Source organism: Misgurnus anguillicaudatus, chromosome 11, assembly GCF_027580225.2.
Source record: "Misgurnus anguillicaudatus chromosome 11, ASM2758022v2, whole genome shotgun sequence".
In the NCBI taxonomy this organism is placed as follows: Eukaryota; Metazoa; Chordata; class Actinopteri; order Cypriniformes; family Cobitidae; genus Misgurnus; species Misgurnus anguillicaudatus.
This window is the reverse complement of record NC_073347.2, coordinates 9246097-9259615: the sequence shown is the minus strand read 5'-3', so window position 1 is coordinate 9259615 and position 13519 is coordinate 9246097. Positions and strand designations below refer to the sequence as shown.

General features: G+C 40.2%; 1 protein-coding gene across 5 annotated transcripts in view; it reads right to left on the bottom strand.

The window, feature by feature from the left end:
• Nucleotides 1–1266: 1266 nt before the first annotated feature.
• ubr2 (ubiquitin protein ligase E3 component n-recognin 2) overlaps nt 1267–13519 on the bottom strand; it is a 36600-nt gene continuing 24347 nt past the window's right edge. For 2 of the 5 annotated variants that reach the window (XM_055170865.2, XM_055170864.2), the window contains exons 24-47: nt 12166–12214; nt 11317–11471; nt 11093–11192; nt 10908–11017; nt 9705–9785; nt 9440–9621; nt 9081–9289; nt 8904–8997; nt 6192–6350; nt 5935–6017; nt 5725–5803; nt 5497–5645; nt 5350–5405; nt 5169–5265; nt 4986–5053; nt 4758–4893; nt 4557–4653; nt 4316–4446; nt 4124–4232; nt 3888–3944; nt 3726–3803; nt 3436–3606; nt 1558–1659; nt 1267–1473 (exon numbers count right to left, since the gene is read on the bottom strand). In XM_055170865.2, the coding sequence (XP_055026840.2) occupies nt 1332–1473; nt 1558–1659; nt 3436–3606; nt 3726–3803; nt 3888–3944; nt 4124–4232; nt 4316–4446; nt 4557–4653; nt 4758–4893; nt 4986–5053; nt 5169–5265; nt 5350–5405; nt 5497–5645; nt 5725–5803; nt 5935–6017; nt 6192–6350; nt 8904–8997; nt 9081–9289; nt 9440–9621; nt 9705–9785; nt 10908–11017; nt 11093–11192; nt 11317–11471; nt 12166–12214 (2694 nt within the window). In that variant the 3' untranslated portion in view covers nt 1267–1331. The remainder of the gene's footprint in view (nt 1474–1557; nt 1660–3435; nt 3607–3725; nt 3804–3887; nt 3945–4123; nt 4233–4315; nt 4447–4556; nt 4654–4757; nt 4894–4985; nt 5054–5168; nt 5266–5349; nt 5406–5496; nt 5646–5724; nt 5804–5934; nt 6018–6191; nt 6351–8903; nt 8998–9080; nt 9290–9439; nt 9622–9704; nt 9786–10907; nt 11018–11092; nt 11193–11316; nt 11472–12165; nt 12215–13519) is intronic. The other 3 variants (XM_055170867.2, XM_055170866.2, XM_055170868.2) reach the window with 2 other exon arrangements.

The following is a 13519-nucleotide window of genomic DNA, read 5'->3' as shown; positions in this document are numbered from 1 at the left end:
CAATCTCAATCAAGTGAGGCATGAAAACCAGTATCAAAATAAAGCAACAGTGTGTGTTTGTATGCACGTCTGACCCGAAATAAGCTGTTTAGTACTGAAGTCTCAGGCCACTATAAAAAACAACAACAAAAAAACAGTCTAAAAGGAGACTGTGGCTGAAAACCAATCAAGGATGTACATTTCTGCAACCATTACCGCTACGGCCCAAAAAATGAGACAGCAGTGTCAAAAACAAACAAAATGTCCAAAAAAGCACAAGAAGACACGAGAGCCGCTTCAATTCATGGAAAGCATGTTTCCAACAATTAAATACAACAAACACTCCGCGAGAAAACACAAATACCACACATAAAAGCGTGAGAAACAAACAGTTGTAAAAACTGACCACCGTATAAATCCATCATATTAGAAACATACCGGCTAAACATGTACATAAAAATACTCAGTCTCTCAAACACACACACACAAACAAACATAAACCAGACACTCAAAAGACAAATTCACATGCTCTTGGAGTTTCCTTGCATTGGCTTGTTTTATATGGACTTTGCTGAGCACATTAATTATGTGGCCTAAGAAAAACTTACAGTACTGCAGCATTTTAAATAGAGACAAGATGCTGTATATCCAACAGGTGGCGCTACCCCTGCATGGCAACTGATGGACATGTGTTGTCATGTACACAAAGGGCAGCGCCACGATTCAATTTCAGCCATACCTTCTCAATATACTTAAACTACCTTCAAAATAATTTAATATTACTCGTAGCAGAGAGAAATTAAATAGCATTCCTATGAAGAGTATTTTTGTTGCAACCCATATAGTTGCCGCAGTTATATAACCTTGGTTGTATATCTTTTTAAATATGCATTCATATCATTTAAAAAATAAAACTCCCCCAGGAAAGAAACAAGAAGTCATGCATTCATCCACTGTCATAAATATGAGGAAAGGGGTGGAGGAGAGCAAGAGGCCTCGGTGATGCCTTGGAAACCTCTAGCCCTGATGTGCAGGTCCCCTTATATGTTTTAATGGGACAGTTTACCCTTAAAATGAAAATTCGGTTTTATTTTGATTTCCCCTTGTGTCATTCCAAACATTTATTGATGTCTACCCTCTGCATAAGGGTAAAATTCATGTTAAGCAGAATGTTATGGACTGCCAGCTTTAGTTACCATTTACGATCACTGTATGGAAAAAGCAGCATCAACATTATACAAAAAAAAAATCTGCCCTCATGTTCCACAAAACATGCAAATAACATGATTGTGAGTAAATAATAACATTTTATTTTCAGGTAAACTATCGCTTTAAAAGTGGAAAAAGTGTCTTCACAGGTGTTGCCAGTCGATGCCCACCAAAGTCTGGTTGGCCTCTTGGGCGTGGCCGATCTCCTCTGTGATGCTGTGCTGACGCCACAGTTTCTGTATCTTTCTGTAACGCTCTTGGCACAAGTGTAAAGGGTTTCCCCGTCTAGGAGGGACAACGCACAACATTTAACCTTTACAGCTTAAAATGCAAGCAATAAAAGTGACAGTGGGTGTGTGTTTGTAATACCTGAGCCCTTGGTCTGTTTCCCCATAGTCATCTAGGTATGGAGGAGCGTAGAAACAGCCCTTAGTTTTACCAGCCAGGAACAGAACCTGACTCTCCCGCACCCTGACACATACAAACATAAATGATCAAATTATGACATTCATAAAGCACTGCGACATAAAGTGAAACACATAAAACATCTTAACCGGGGTAACACACAGCTTGCAGTGGTTTCTTGCTTAAATAAGACATTAAGTAATATACAGCGGGGAAATAAGTATTTGACAGTACACATCAGCATTTTTATCAGTAAGGGGGTTTCTAAGTGGGCTATTGACACAAAGTTTCCTCCAGATGTAGCCAGCAAGCCAAATATTGAATTTATACAAAGAAATCAGAACATTTAAGTATACAAGTTGAGTCATAATAAATAAAGTGAAATGACACAGGGAATAAATATCCAACACATAAAGGAAACAAGGTGCAAAATGGCATAGAAAGCCAGGAGATCACCTGAAATCTGTCAGTATAGAGAGAGAAACCCTGCCCCCTATCAGTACTAACTGAAATCAGCTGCTTTAGTTCTAATTGATGACCTATAAAGGCTTCATTACCCAGGAGGCACACAGGAAAGACTTCATGATGGGTAAAGCAAAGAACTCTCTCAAGATCTTTGTAATCATATAGTTGAAAAGCATTTTGATGGGAATGGTTATAGGCGCATTTCCAGAATGCTGAATGTTCCTGTGAGCACTGTGGGGGCCATTATCCAGAAATGGAAAGAGCATCAGTTCACCATAAACAGGCCACGATCAGGTGCTCCACGTAAGATCCCTGTCCAAGGAGTCCAAATAATAATCAGGAGAGTTCTCCAAAAGCCAAGAACCATTCGGGCAGAACTTTCGGAAGACCTTGCATCAGCAGGTACTGTTGTTTCAAAGAAAACTATAAGCAATGCTCTGAACTTCCATGGCATCCATGCACGCTCACTACGCAAGACTCCATTGCTGAATAAAAAGCATGTTGAGGCTTGGTTAAGTTTGCGAAAGATCATTTGGAGAAGCCTGTGGATTATTAGGAGACTATAGTATGGTCAGATGAAAGCAAAATTGAACTTTTTGGCTACACACCATGTTTGGAGAAGAAATGGCACTGCCCACCACCCCAAGAACACCATACCAACAGTTAAGTTTGGAGGTGGAAGCATCATGGTTTGGGGCTGCTTTTCAGCAAAGGGTAATGGAAGACTTCATATTATTGAAGACAGGATGAAGGGAGAAAATTACCAGGACATTCTGGATAAAAATCTACTACCATCCACCAGAAAGCTGAAAATTAAAAAGAGGGTGGACAAACACAAGGCCAAGGAAACAATGAAGTGGTTTCAAAGAAAGAAAATCAAGTTACTTGAATGGCCCAGTCAATCACCTGCCCTAAATCCCATAGAAAATCTATGGAGAGAACTGAAGATGAAAGTTCATAAGAGAGGCCCAAGGAACCTTTAAGATTTAAAGACCATTTGTGTGGAAGAATGGGCCACAATCACTCCTGAGCAATGCAGACGACTGGTCTCTCCATAAAAGAGGCGTCTAGTAGCTGTCATCAACTACAAAGGGTTTTCTACAAAGTATTAAATAAAGTGTGTTCAATACTTATTCCCTGTGTCATTTCACTTGATTTATTATGACTCAACTTGTATACTTAAATGTTTTGATTTCTCTATATGAATTCAATATTTGGCTTGATGGCTACATCTGCTGGAAATCTTGTGTCAATAGCTCACTTAGAAATCCTCTTACTGTTAAAAATGCTGATGTGTCAAATACTTATTTTCCCCACTATAGTTAGCATTATAAAACTACAAATGCATCCAATCAGAATTCAGGAGCACGCACAAACCTAAGGAAAATACCGACTCCGGCCCCGCATGAAAAGGTGTGAGCGGTGCACGCTCCCACGTCGTCCCCCTCCAGCTCGGTCTGACAGCAGTAGCTCTGAGAGCACAGCATGGCACCGCACACCAGACACAGTGTAGGAGCACGAGACTTATCACCACCTGATTTAGGACACCTGCACGACCATTGGAAAATAAGACAATCAACTGCTTCATGGATGTAAAACTAATGGTCAGCAGAAAGCTGGCATGCATTCGTTCTTAGTGATATAGTCATTCCTAGCGTTTGACTCACGTGAAGCTGGAGGCCTGGTTGATGAGGGCGCTGTAGTCCTCTGGCAGCTCTATAAGATGATTGGACTCTCTGGGAAATCTGAAACAAGAAACAAGAGCAAAAAGTATAAAACGGGCAGGACAGCTTAAGCGAAGCTTTAAGAGTCAAGGGTTTAAAACAGACCTGATGAGAGCTGTGCTGCTTTGAAGAGCCTGCAACACACCTGGATGAGAGCACCACCTGCAAAGAACCATCAATCATTTACATGCATCTGACAGACACTTGCAATGCATTCAAGCTATACATTTGATCAGTATGTGTGCTTCCTGCGATTTCAACCCACAACCTTTGCATTGTTAATGCAATGCTGGACTATTCCAGTTACAGGATTGACTAGTTAGTGATGGACAGAGAGTTACCCCTGCAGCAGAGGTTCCAGCAGCTCCAGGTTGTTGTAGTAGAGCTGTAACGGGTTGGAGGGCAGACACAGATATCCACACAGAGCCTCCCATTCACCCACACCTACAGCTAAACACATGACCATTGTTAGCAGTGACTCAGAGTTATTTTATGTTCACATTGATGGCAGATGAGAATTGAGAGTCATTTACCGTGCAGCTCAGGTGGTACGGGAGCTCCATTCAGATAGTGGAAGAACAGTGCAGCTGCTCTCAGATAAGGCAGGATTCCCGTTTTCACACAGTGCCACAGATGCCAGCCTGAGGTCACTTCATGTAGACCACTGAAACACACACACGTCTTTTAGTTGGTATGTGCAAAAAGATTTTATTTCAAAATCAACAAGTCTGATTATCTAGTTGATCTATTCTAGGGTAAATCTCACAATCTCACCTGCTCAGATGACTCCTGAGAGTGTTGTAGAGCAGACACACGCTCTCTTCCTCCTCCCTCTCTGCTCCTCCACTCTCCTGCTCCATCCGCACCTCCTCTGATAACACAAAAGAGTCCACATAAACATCCTGATCTAAAAAAGCTTTGTGTCAAGTCATTATAATCATATATTACTGCTTGTAAAGAGGATGCATCTCTGACCTGGTATGGAGGTGAGAAGAATCTGGACTATGTGAGCAATGGTGACCAGGTGCAGGAGATGCAGTTGTGCAGCGTCTTCACTCATCCCTGAGGAATCTAAGCAGTGAAGCGCTGGATAGGACAGCACCAGACTCACCTGTCACACACACACAGAGTTCATATGTGTTTGCACATACAGCATCTGCTGCAAAATCACTTTATGTGTGACACATTCTGGTGTTTACTTACCAGCATGTGAAACATGTCTATGTCCAGAATACACGGGGTATTCTCCACCTGGGAATCAGGAACAAGAGCTGCATGCAGACAAACATTCAGATCAATGCATGAATAATTCACTCATTCCCAATAGTAACATTCATGACAGAATGACTGGTTTGTGCGTTTAGCAGAAGTATTGTTGATTCCCACCTGCTAGAAGCCTAATAAAGTGACCGTGTACAACAGCTTGAGATGAGGCTGTCCAGCAGGCCGAGCCGAACCGGGTCAGAGAACTCAAGCAGTCGTTCTATACACACACACACAGATGTTACAACTATTGTTTGATACGTATTAAACAACAAAATAAGCTTTACATATCAAGTTTGAGTACCTGTCTGCATGGTAAACTTCCAAACAAAGGCTTCTCTTCATCCACCAGCAATCTCTCTGTGTGAGAAATGAAACAATTAATATTTAATGACCCTCTGATTAGGTATTTTCAATAGTGATGGGCATTTAATTGCACAAGAGATCTGACCTATTGACTGGATGGTGTAGGCACAGCTGCCCCAGCACATGATGGGCACACGGGCATCCTGCTCATTAGGATGAACCTTAAGACCGACTTTATACGTGGCTGTGCCAAACGTGGTCAACATCTCCTTTATGGTGCCCGAGTATGGATTCCTGACAGATAAGAGTTTTTGTTAGACTGTCTGGCAACAAGCACGCTTTAAGCAAGGTATTATGGGTAATCGGAAGTTACTTTGGAGTGTGGTCCAGTCTGAAACCATCAGGTGGGTGACAGTCTTCAGCACTGTCTGCATCATCAACACCTTCGGCATCTGCACACACATACACACAGATTATATTTCTTTACACACGCGCGCAATGCTTAATTTCTATTCAGTAATAATGTTGATCTACTGAGATGATGGACACACGCATCATGTCTTTGAGTGTTGGGGTTACTCACTGGTCTTCTTGCGAGCGGCATGCAGGGCTTTGATTTGCTGGGAGATGATGTTTATCCACTGCCTCTGATCGGGCTGCTCAGTGCTGCATACAAACACATGCACATTCAAATCCATCCAACTAAACATTACAGACTGATGAAGTGCTTAGCATGATGCTAAGTATGAAATAATAACAATAAGAAATATTCATCTGTATGTGAGGTGTCACACTAATGAACAATTACAGCTGCATGTTTAACATGAGCGCTTAAAGTACCTGCAGGTGGTTTTAGTGAGGGGCAGTAGCGGGATGACCGTGTTACTCAGACATTCGCAGAGCGGACACAAGAACTCTCCGTTCTCCACATCGTAACTGGTGTGAACACGGAGCCTTTGTTGCCTGCGCTGCTCTTTAGCCTGCACTGCTTCAAAGTACCTGCAGGGGGAGACGTAACACACAATTAGAATAGAACAAAGACATTAACAATAATAGCTGGGTTTCCATTGAAAAGTGAAGTGAATCTTGTCAAAATTTGCAAGAGATAAACAAAAAATGCGAATTAGGTGCGTTTCCATCAAGCTTTTCGAACAATTGACGGTGGTATAGGTTTTGGGAGTTTGAGAACTTACAGCAAAGCACAGATGACAACAGGTTTACTCGAGACAGCGCAGGCTAGCACAAAGGTAAAGCTGTTCTTTTATATTATAGCGATGACGCTGGTAGTGACGATTCTCTCAGACCAATCAGTGATCTGCAGTGTTTTCGTGTCACGTTTTGGTAACAGCTCGGGTCGCTTGGAACCCCAACTGAGGTGGTACTAGAAAAAGTATTGGGTACTACATACTGCATTCAGTGGAAAAGCTCCCTAAAATAAGCTGACTTGACCAAAACAGTGGGGTACTGAGCCATTAGTTATCAACAAAAAATAAAAAAGGCACACTTTTTTGCATTTAAAGGATAAGTCAATTTTCTTTAAAAAAAAAAATCCAGATAATTTACTCACCACCGTGTCGTCCAGGATGTTGATGTCTTTCTTTGTTCAGTCGAGAAGAGATTGTGTTTTTTGGGGAGGACATTCCGGGATTTTTCTCATTTAAATGGACTTTAATGGAACCCAACACTTAACACTTAACTCAACACTTAACAGAGTTTCAAAGGACTCTAAACAATCCCAAACGAGGCATAAGGGTCTTATCTAGCAAAACGATTGTCATTTTTGACAAGAAAATAAAAAATATGCACTTTTAAACCACAGCTTCTCATCTATCTCCGGTCCTGTAAAGCGTCAACGTGACCTCACACAATACATCATCACGTCAAGAGGTCACGGAGGACGAATGCAAAGCTGCCCCCCAGTGTTTACAAGTGTGGAGAAAGAGGACCGTTCCGACGTTGTTGTATGTCAAATTATACTAATTAATGTCTTCGTGTCAGTTTATTGTTTAAAATGGTCCGCAAATGTGCGTTTCATATATGTAACACGTGACCTTCTACGTCACTATGCAATTACGTGAGTTCACGCTGCCTTGTCCAACAGCCAGAGGAAAAGGAGAAGTTGTGGTTTAAAAGTGCACACTTTTGATTTATCTTGTCAAAAATGACAATCGTTTCACTAGATAAGACCCTTATGCCTCGTTTGGGATCGTTTAGAATCCTTTGAAACTGCAATTTTAAACTTCATTAATACTGTTTAGTGTTGGGGTCCATTAAAATGAGAAAAATCCTGGAATGTTTTCCTAAAAAAAAAACAATCTCGACTCGACTGAACAAAGAAAGACATCAACATTTTGGATGACATGGTGGTGAGTAAATTATCTGGATTTTTTTTAAGAAAATGGACTAATCCTTTAATTAATATTGGGCAAGTTATACATTTAAGTGCAGCTTGTAATTGCCAAAATGAATGCTGTGCACAGAAAAAGAAATGCAGACTTTTTGATGCAAGCACTAACAGTAAGGGCATTGAAATGACGTCGAGTCCCATACATGGGAAAGACAACGTCAAATTATACAGCTAGACGATCAGTCACGTGGGTTAAGCAAGCGTAAAAACTTTTCTGCCAATTAAGGGATTTTTATATGAAATTTGGCGTTTCCATCACTCGTTTCTAATGCATTACTTAAAAATGCACATAAAATCAGTGTGATGGAAACCCAGCTACTGTGGAATGCACCAGTAAGGTTTCAGATATAGAAATCCCATTTGTTTTCATCATTTTTAACAATAATACATATACAAAATATTGTGCAGCATGTTTACGAACAACACAAGCAGAGGCACCCTAACATAATACTTGTGGATGTCAACTTAACCCAGAATTTTTCACGCTTGTGCTTTAAAGACTTTCCCATAGACCCGCCCTTGAAGTAATGCAGACAGGAGCGGTTGAAAGTGGACAAAAGAGAAGGACAAAAACAACAGGTGTGAACAGGAATTTATCTCTCTTGTCCACTTGTGATCAGATCGACCAAAACGCATCTTTAAACACTGAAAAAAAATGACTTTTTTACTTAGAATTTTTGTCTTGTTTTTAGTACAAATTAAGATTAAAATTGTCTTGATAAGCAAAATTACCTAAGAAAAGTTATCTAGTTTTTAGACAAAAAAAACATACAATTTAAGTGAATTTGGCTTAAAACAAGCAAAAAAAATTCTGCCAATGGGGTAAGTAAAAAATCTTAAACTTCCTTCTTAAAGGGGTCATATTATGAGATTTTTTAAAGATGTTAAATAAGTCTTTGGTGGCCCCAGAGTACATATTTTTTAGATATTTGTACTGATAACAAGACAAAAATACTAAGTAAGGGCCATTGTTGAGTATTTAAAAAAATTAAGGTGTCCCCCATTTCACATAGCCTACTTATGCTCTATACGAAGCCATTGTCATGTACACGGACATATCCAAAAAGAAAGCATGGTCACTGTTATGTGATTGAAACAGGATGTTTTTCAACATGTTAAACTAATTGGTTTGCTCATGGTTTTACCTCTGCCAGCAGTGCGAGTGCATGATGTGTCCACAGCTGCCCGTGTGTGTGCCAAATGACAGGTCAGGGTGCATGAAGAGAGGGTCATACTTATCTGTCAAACAAACAAACACAATGAGATTTACAAAACAGACCAGACAAATAATTAGATGTTTCATTTATTAAGATAATTCTAACCGGGGTTGTATGGAGGTCTTTTGCGGTTCTTGGACATAACTGTGGAGCGCTGGACAAAAGCAGCAAGCACCATAGCTTTGCCATCAGCCCTGATCTCCTGTTCCTCCTGGCACAGGATACACGTCACCACCTGCCTCCTGTCACTTGCGCCGGCACGCCACCGCCTCGGACCCACACACACAAGCGTACTATCACACGTACTTGGGCTACTGAAGAGACAGAGAAGCAAGTCAGAGGTCAGCGTATAAAAACTAGTTTTGCAATTTTTTCACATTTTATGATTCAAGTATGAAAGTGTCAAGTTGTTTGAATATCATCACTGACATAATATAATATAAACTAGAATTGCATACACAGACCTGTGCTCAAGTGAGGTTGACGTGGTGGCGTCCAGCTCCTCCAGGCTCTGCTGGAAGAGGTCTTTGTTTTCATTGATGAAGTGTCTTTGCATCTCTGACATCTGAGCCATGATCTTCTCTCTCCGGAGCCGTGCCATCTCTGCTTTCCTCTTCCGCTCCGCTTTATCTTTATCCCGCACCGTCTACACACAGACACACAGCTGGTGAGGTGATATTATGACATTAGTGGCTCATAATGTGAGCGTATTGTGTTTACTAGTCTCACCTCCTCTTGACTGTGTCCTGAGCTGTCAGCAGGGGACGCACTTGCCGTGCACTCACGCGTGGTTTTAATGTTAGCCACCGTCTACAAACACACATGTATGGAACCGTTAAAAAATATCCTGTGTAATGAAATCATACTCAAGGTTTTCTGCTTTTTACATAATTTATGTTAAAATATTTGTTTGGCACGTTGAGTGATCCTATGTGCATCACATGCCTTGTCAAAATAAGTTCCAGCTGCAGAGGCGTCTAAAGGGTTTATGATAAAAGAGATGCTCACGTTTGCCAGATACTCGCATAATCTCATGCGTAATCAGAGTTTACTGTTAAGGGAGTGTCTTGCGTATATTTTGTGAACGTGAGCGTCTCTTTTATCATAAACGGTTTTGACACGTGTTCAAGCAGGCACTTATTTTGACAAAACACGTGATGCACATGGTTTACATGATGCAACAAACACATATTTTGAAAACACGAGCAACACACATGACACGAGCAACACACACGACACTCCGAACACTTATTTTGAATTTACCCCCCTCGAAAGAGCAGTCACGAGCCGTCAGTGTTTATTTGTCATTTATACTTCGCTTGAAGTGTTTCTTTTTCATTTATCAGGTATATTAGGTAAGCAAAATAAAATGTTTACCTAACTAAAAACACACATTAAAGTCATATTTAACTTTCTAAAGAGTTTTGTTTATTAGCATAGTGGTTTTTGCTGTGGTATCATAATTGGAATAAAGTGAAATTTTGATATCATAACAATCCTAGTAACATGTAAACAGGCAACAGTCCTTGCCACAACAATATATTCCATTAAATTAATGAAATATTCCTTATTTTATTAATATAATTAACCATAAAGTCTTTAAAGACATTAGCAACACGTCTGCTGCCACCTAGTGGACAGTTAGAAAATTGTATAGCTAGAAGGGATACAACAACGGCCAAAATCTGGTGAAATCTCGCCTGATGAGTGTTTATCCTACCCCCAAACCTAACTCTAAACCCAACATTTCATGTGATTTAGGCCGTAGCTGTATCCCATCTACCCAGAACCGCTGTTTTCATTCTAATTCTACCCTCAAGCCTAACACTAAACCCAACATCTCGCAGGATATTGGTTATAGCTGTATCCCATCGATCCAAAACCCTGTTCCCATGACAGGTGGTTTGGTGATTAGACGATGATCTGCTTTACCTTGAGAATCCAGCGGATCATGTCTTTGTGCACCTCCAGGTGAGGAGCGTTCTGCAGGGTTTCCAGTAATGCTAAAATACTGGGAGTGTTTCCAGGAGCCTCACCTGGTCCTACAAGAAAGAGATCAATTCAACTGTCTGATACAGATTCAGAAAGTGTGGATGTGAGACGAAAGTGAGCCTCACTGGAGATCTTAAGAGTAAAGTTAAAGCTGATGCCATCTTCTGTGCTGCCAGTGAGATGTTGCTGCTCTTCTACCAGACCCATGCCCAGAAGATGCAGTACCTGTTGGAGTCAGACAGTACAGAAGAATGGGAATCTGTTCAGTTGTGAAAACCCTCTCACACACACACACACACACACACACACACACACACACACACACACACACACACACACACACTCATACCCTCTGTAGCATGGACTCAGACCAGTGTCCTCCACTGGGCTCCATAGCCCACTGCAGTACAGCTCCCAGAATCCCTAGAAGTACATCACACTGGAGGATGTTTACCAGACTGCCGAACAACGGACAGAAATGAGGAGGAACTGGTGGAGGCAAAACTGAAAGAGAAAACATTTGATTCATATCTAAAGCAGGCTGGTATGAAAGCATGACAAATGATGCACTACCCTGACTGATGTATATGTAATCGATGGGAAGCATTGCTATCATGATATTCTCAGAATTTGTCAAATTTTGACACCTACACTGCAAAAGATTAATTTCTTGTTTTCAGTACAAATATAAAAAAATTAATTAAATCAAGATTTTCTTGATGAGCAAAATGACCTAAGAAAATAAGTCTAGTTTTTAGACAAAAAATATACAATTTAAGTGAAATTGTGGTTAAAAATTTCAAGATTTCTTCCTCACCCCATTGGCAGATATTTTATTTCTTGTTTTAACCACAATTTCACATTAAGGACGTAGAATAAGGTTTTGCAGAATCAGGCATTAATATGTGCTACTAAGTATTAATAAACAGCCAACATCTCATTAATATTAATGCTAATAATCAACCAGTTTATAGTGAGAATTGTAATCTAAAACCATGTTAAACCCACTATTTTATTATAGTATTTAGTTACATCAGAAGTAACTGTAATTAGATTACAAGAAAAATAAGAGTAATTCCTTACTTTACTTTTTCAAGGGAAAAGTAATTAAATTATAGTAACTAATTACTTAGTAACTAGTTACACCCAACACTGATGATAATGCATTTTAAATGGGTATTGCAGAAGAACGTATTACCTGAATCTTCTCCGTTTTGCCTCTTAATCTTTCTCTGAGCCTCTTCAGCCTAAACCGCAACAAGTAAAAAGTTACCACTGGTTTAGTCTCAGCCTCAGACGTCACGCCCACAAACTGTTGGCTGAACGTCTGATGTTTTTCGTACACTTTTCTGGAAGCCCTGTGAGAATGTTAAAGTCGTCTTTCATTGGTTGAAAAAAAAAAACGGATTTCCAGGAGACGCGAGTGTCGCGATTAGTTTCAGTCCCTGGAAAACAAAGCTCTGACGTTCCATTGAGGAAGAGAATCAGTCGTGTTCACGTGGATAATAATGAGCAGTTATCATGATCAGCTAAACATTGGATTCTCAAAAATATGCAAAGAACGCGGCATCGACTCTCTAAAAGACTGCTTGAGGCAGTTAGTGGAGTCAAAAAGTTTTGTTCTCCTGAATTGCTTGTATGTGTTAAAAAGTGGAGAGATATGCTTCAAACAGATGTTTAACGGGAGCGTCTCATTGGTGTGGCTGTTGATGAAGTGCACAACGTTGTTCTTTGGTGAGTAATGTTGTTTATTTAGATGCTATTCGGTTGCGGCTGGTTATTTCAATAACTGACTTGTTGCCAGCCGGCTCGTTATTGTGGGGAGTAAGAAACGTGACGCTAGATGAAACAAACTGTGATTGGTTCGTGGGCGGGCTTTGTCCAGAAAAAGCAGCGAAAAACACCAGACCTTCAGAGACTACCACTGGTTTAACTTTTTCCCTGCCATTGACAAAGTTATCTCGTCAATTAAGAGAAAACATTTCCCTGCCAATGAGTTTTTCCCGGCAATCCGTATTTCTGCTATTATTCACCAGGTGGCGCTCTTACCCAACTTATAAAACCCAGAAGTATTCCCCTTAGGGCAAACAGTGCAAACTCCGTGTATGTTTTGAGGATCGCTCTGAATCTGAGCTTTATTAAAAGTCCTTAACAAAAATGCAATTATTTCAGCTTTTTTCTAAAAATTTTGTATTTTTGAAGAAACCTACTCATATTTGAGAGGTGATTAAAAGAGAACAAATTAAGGTAGGGTGAAACTTGTTTCTTTCTGAAAGCAGAGGGGCTGTTCTTTCAAATGATATATTGTATGTTTATGGATTTATAGAACAACATTTTCTGGAAGGCAAACTTTTGTGAAAATCATAAATAAAAGATGGCTCTGGCTGGCAACTTAAAAAAAAAAAAGGCTGGTGGAGAAAGAGTTAAAGGGGACATATCGAGAGAGAGAGAGAGAGAAAGAGAATAATTGGCAGCACAAATCAGTTTAATTTTCAACAAACCACCATCATTGTGATCAGTGTTTGCATTACATCAGCTTATTGGCATTTAAA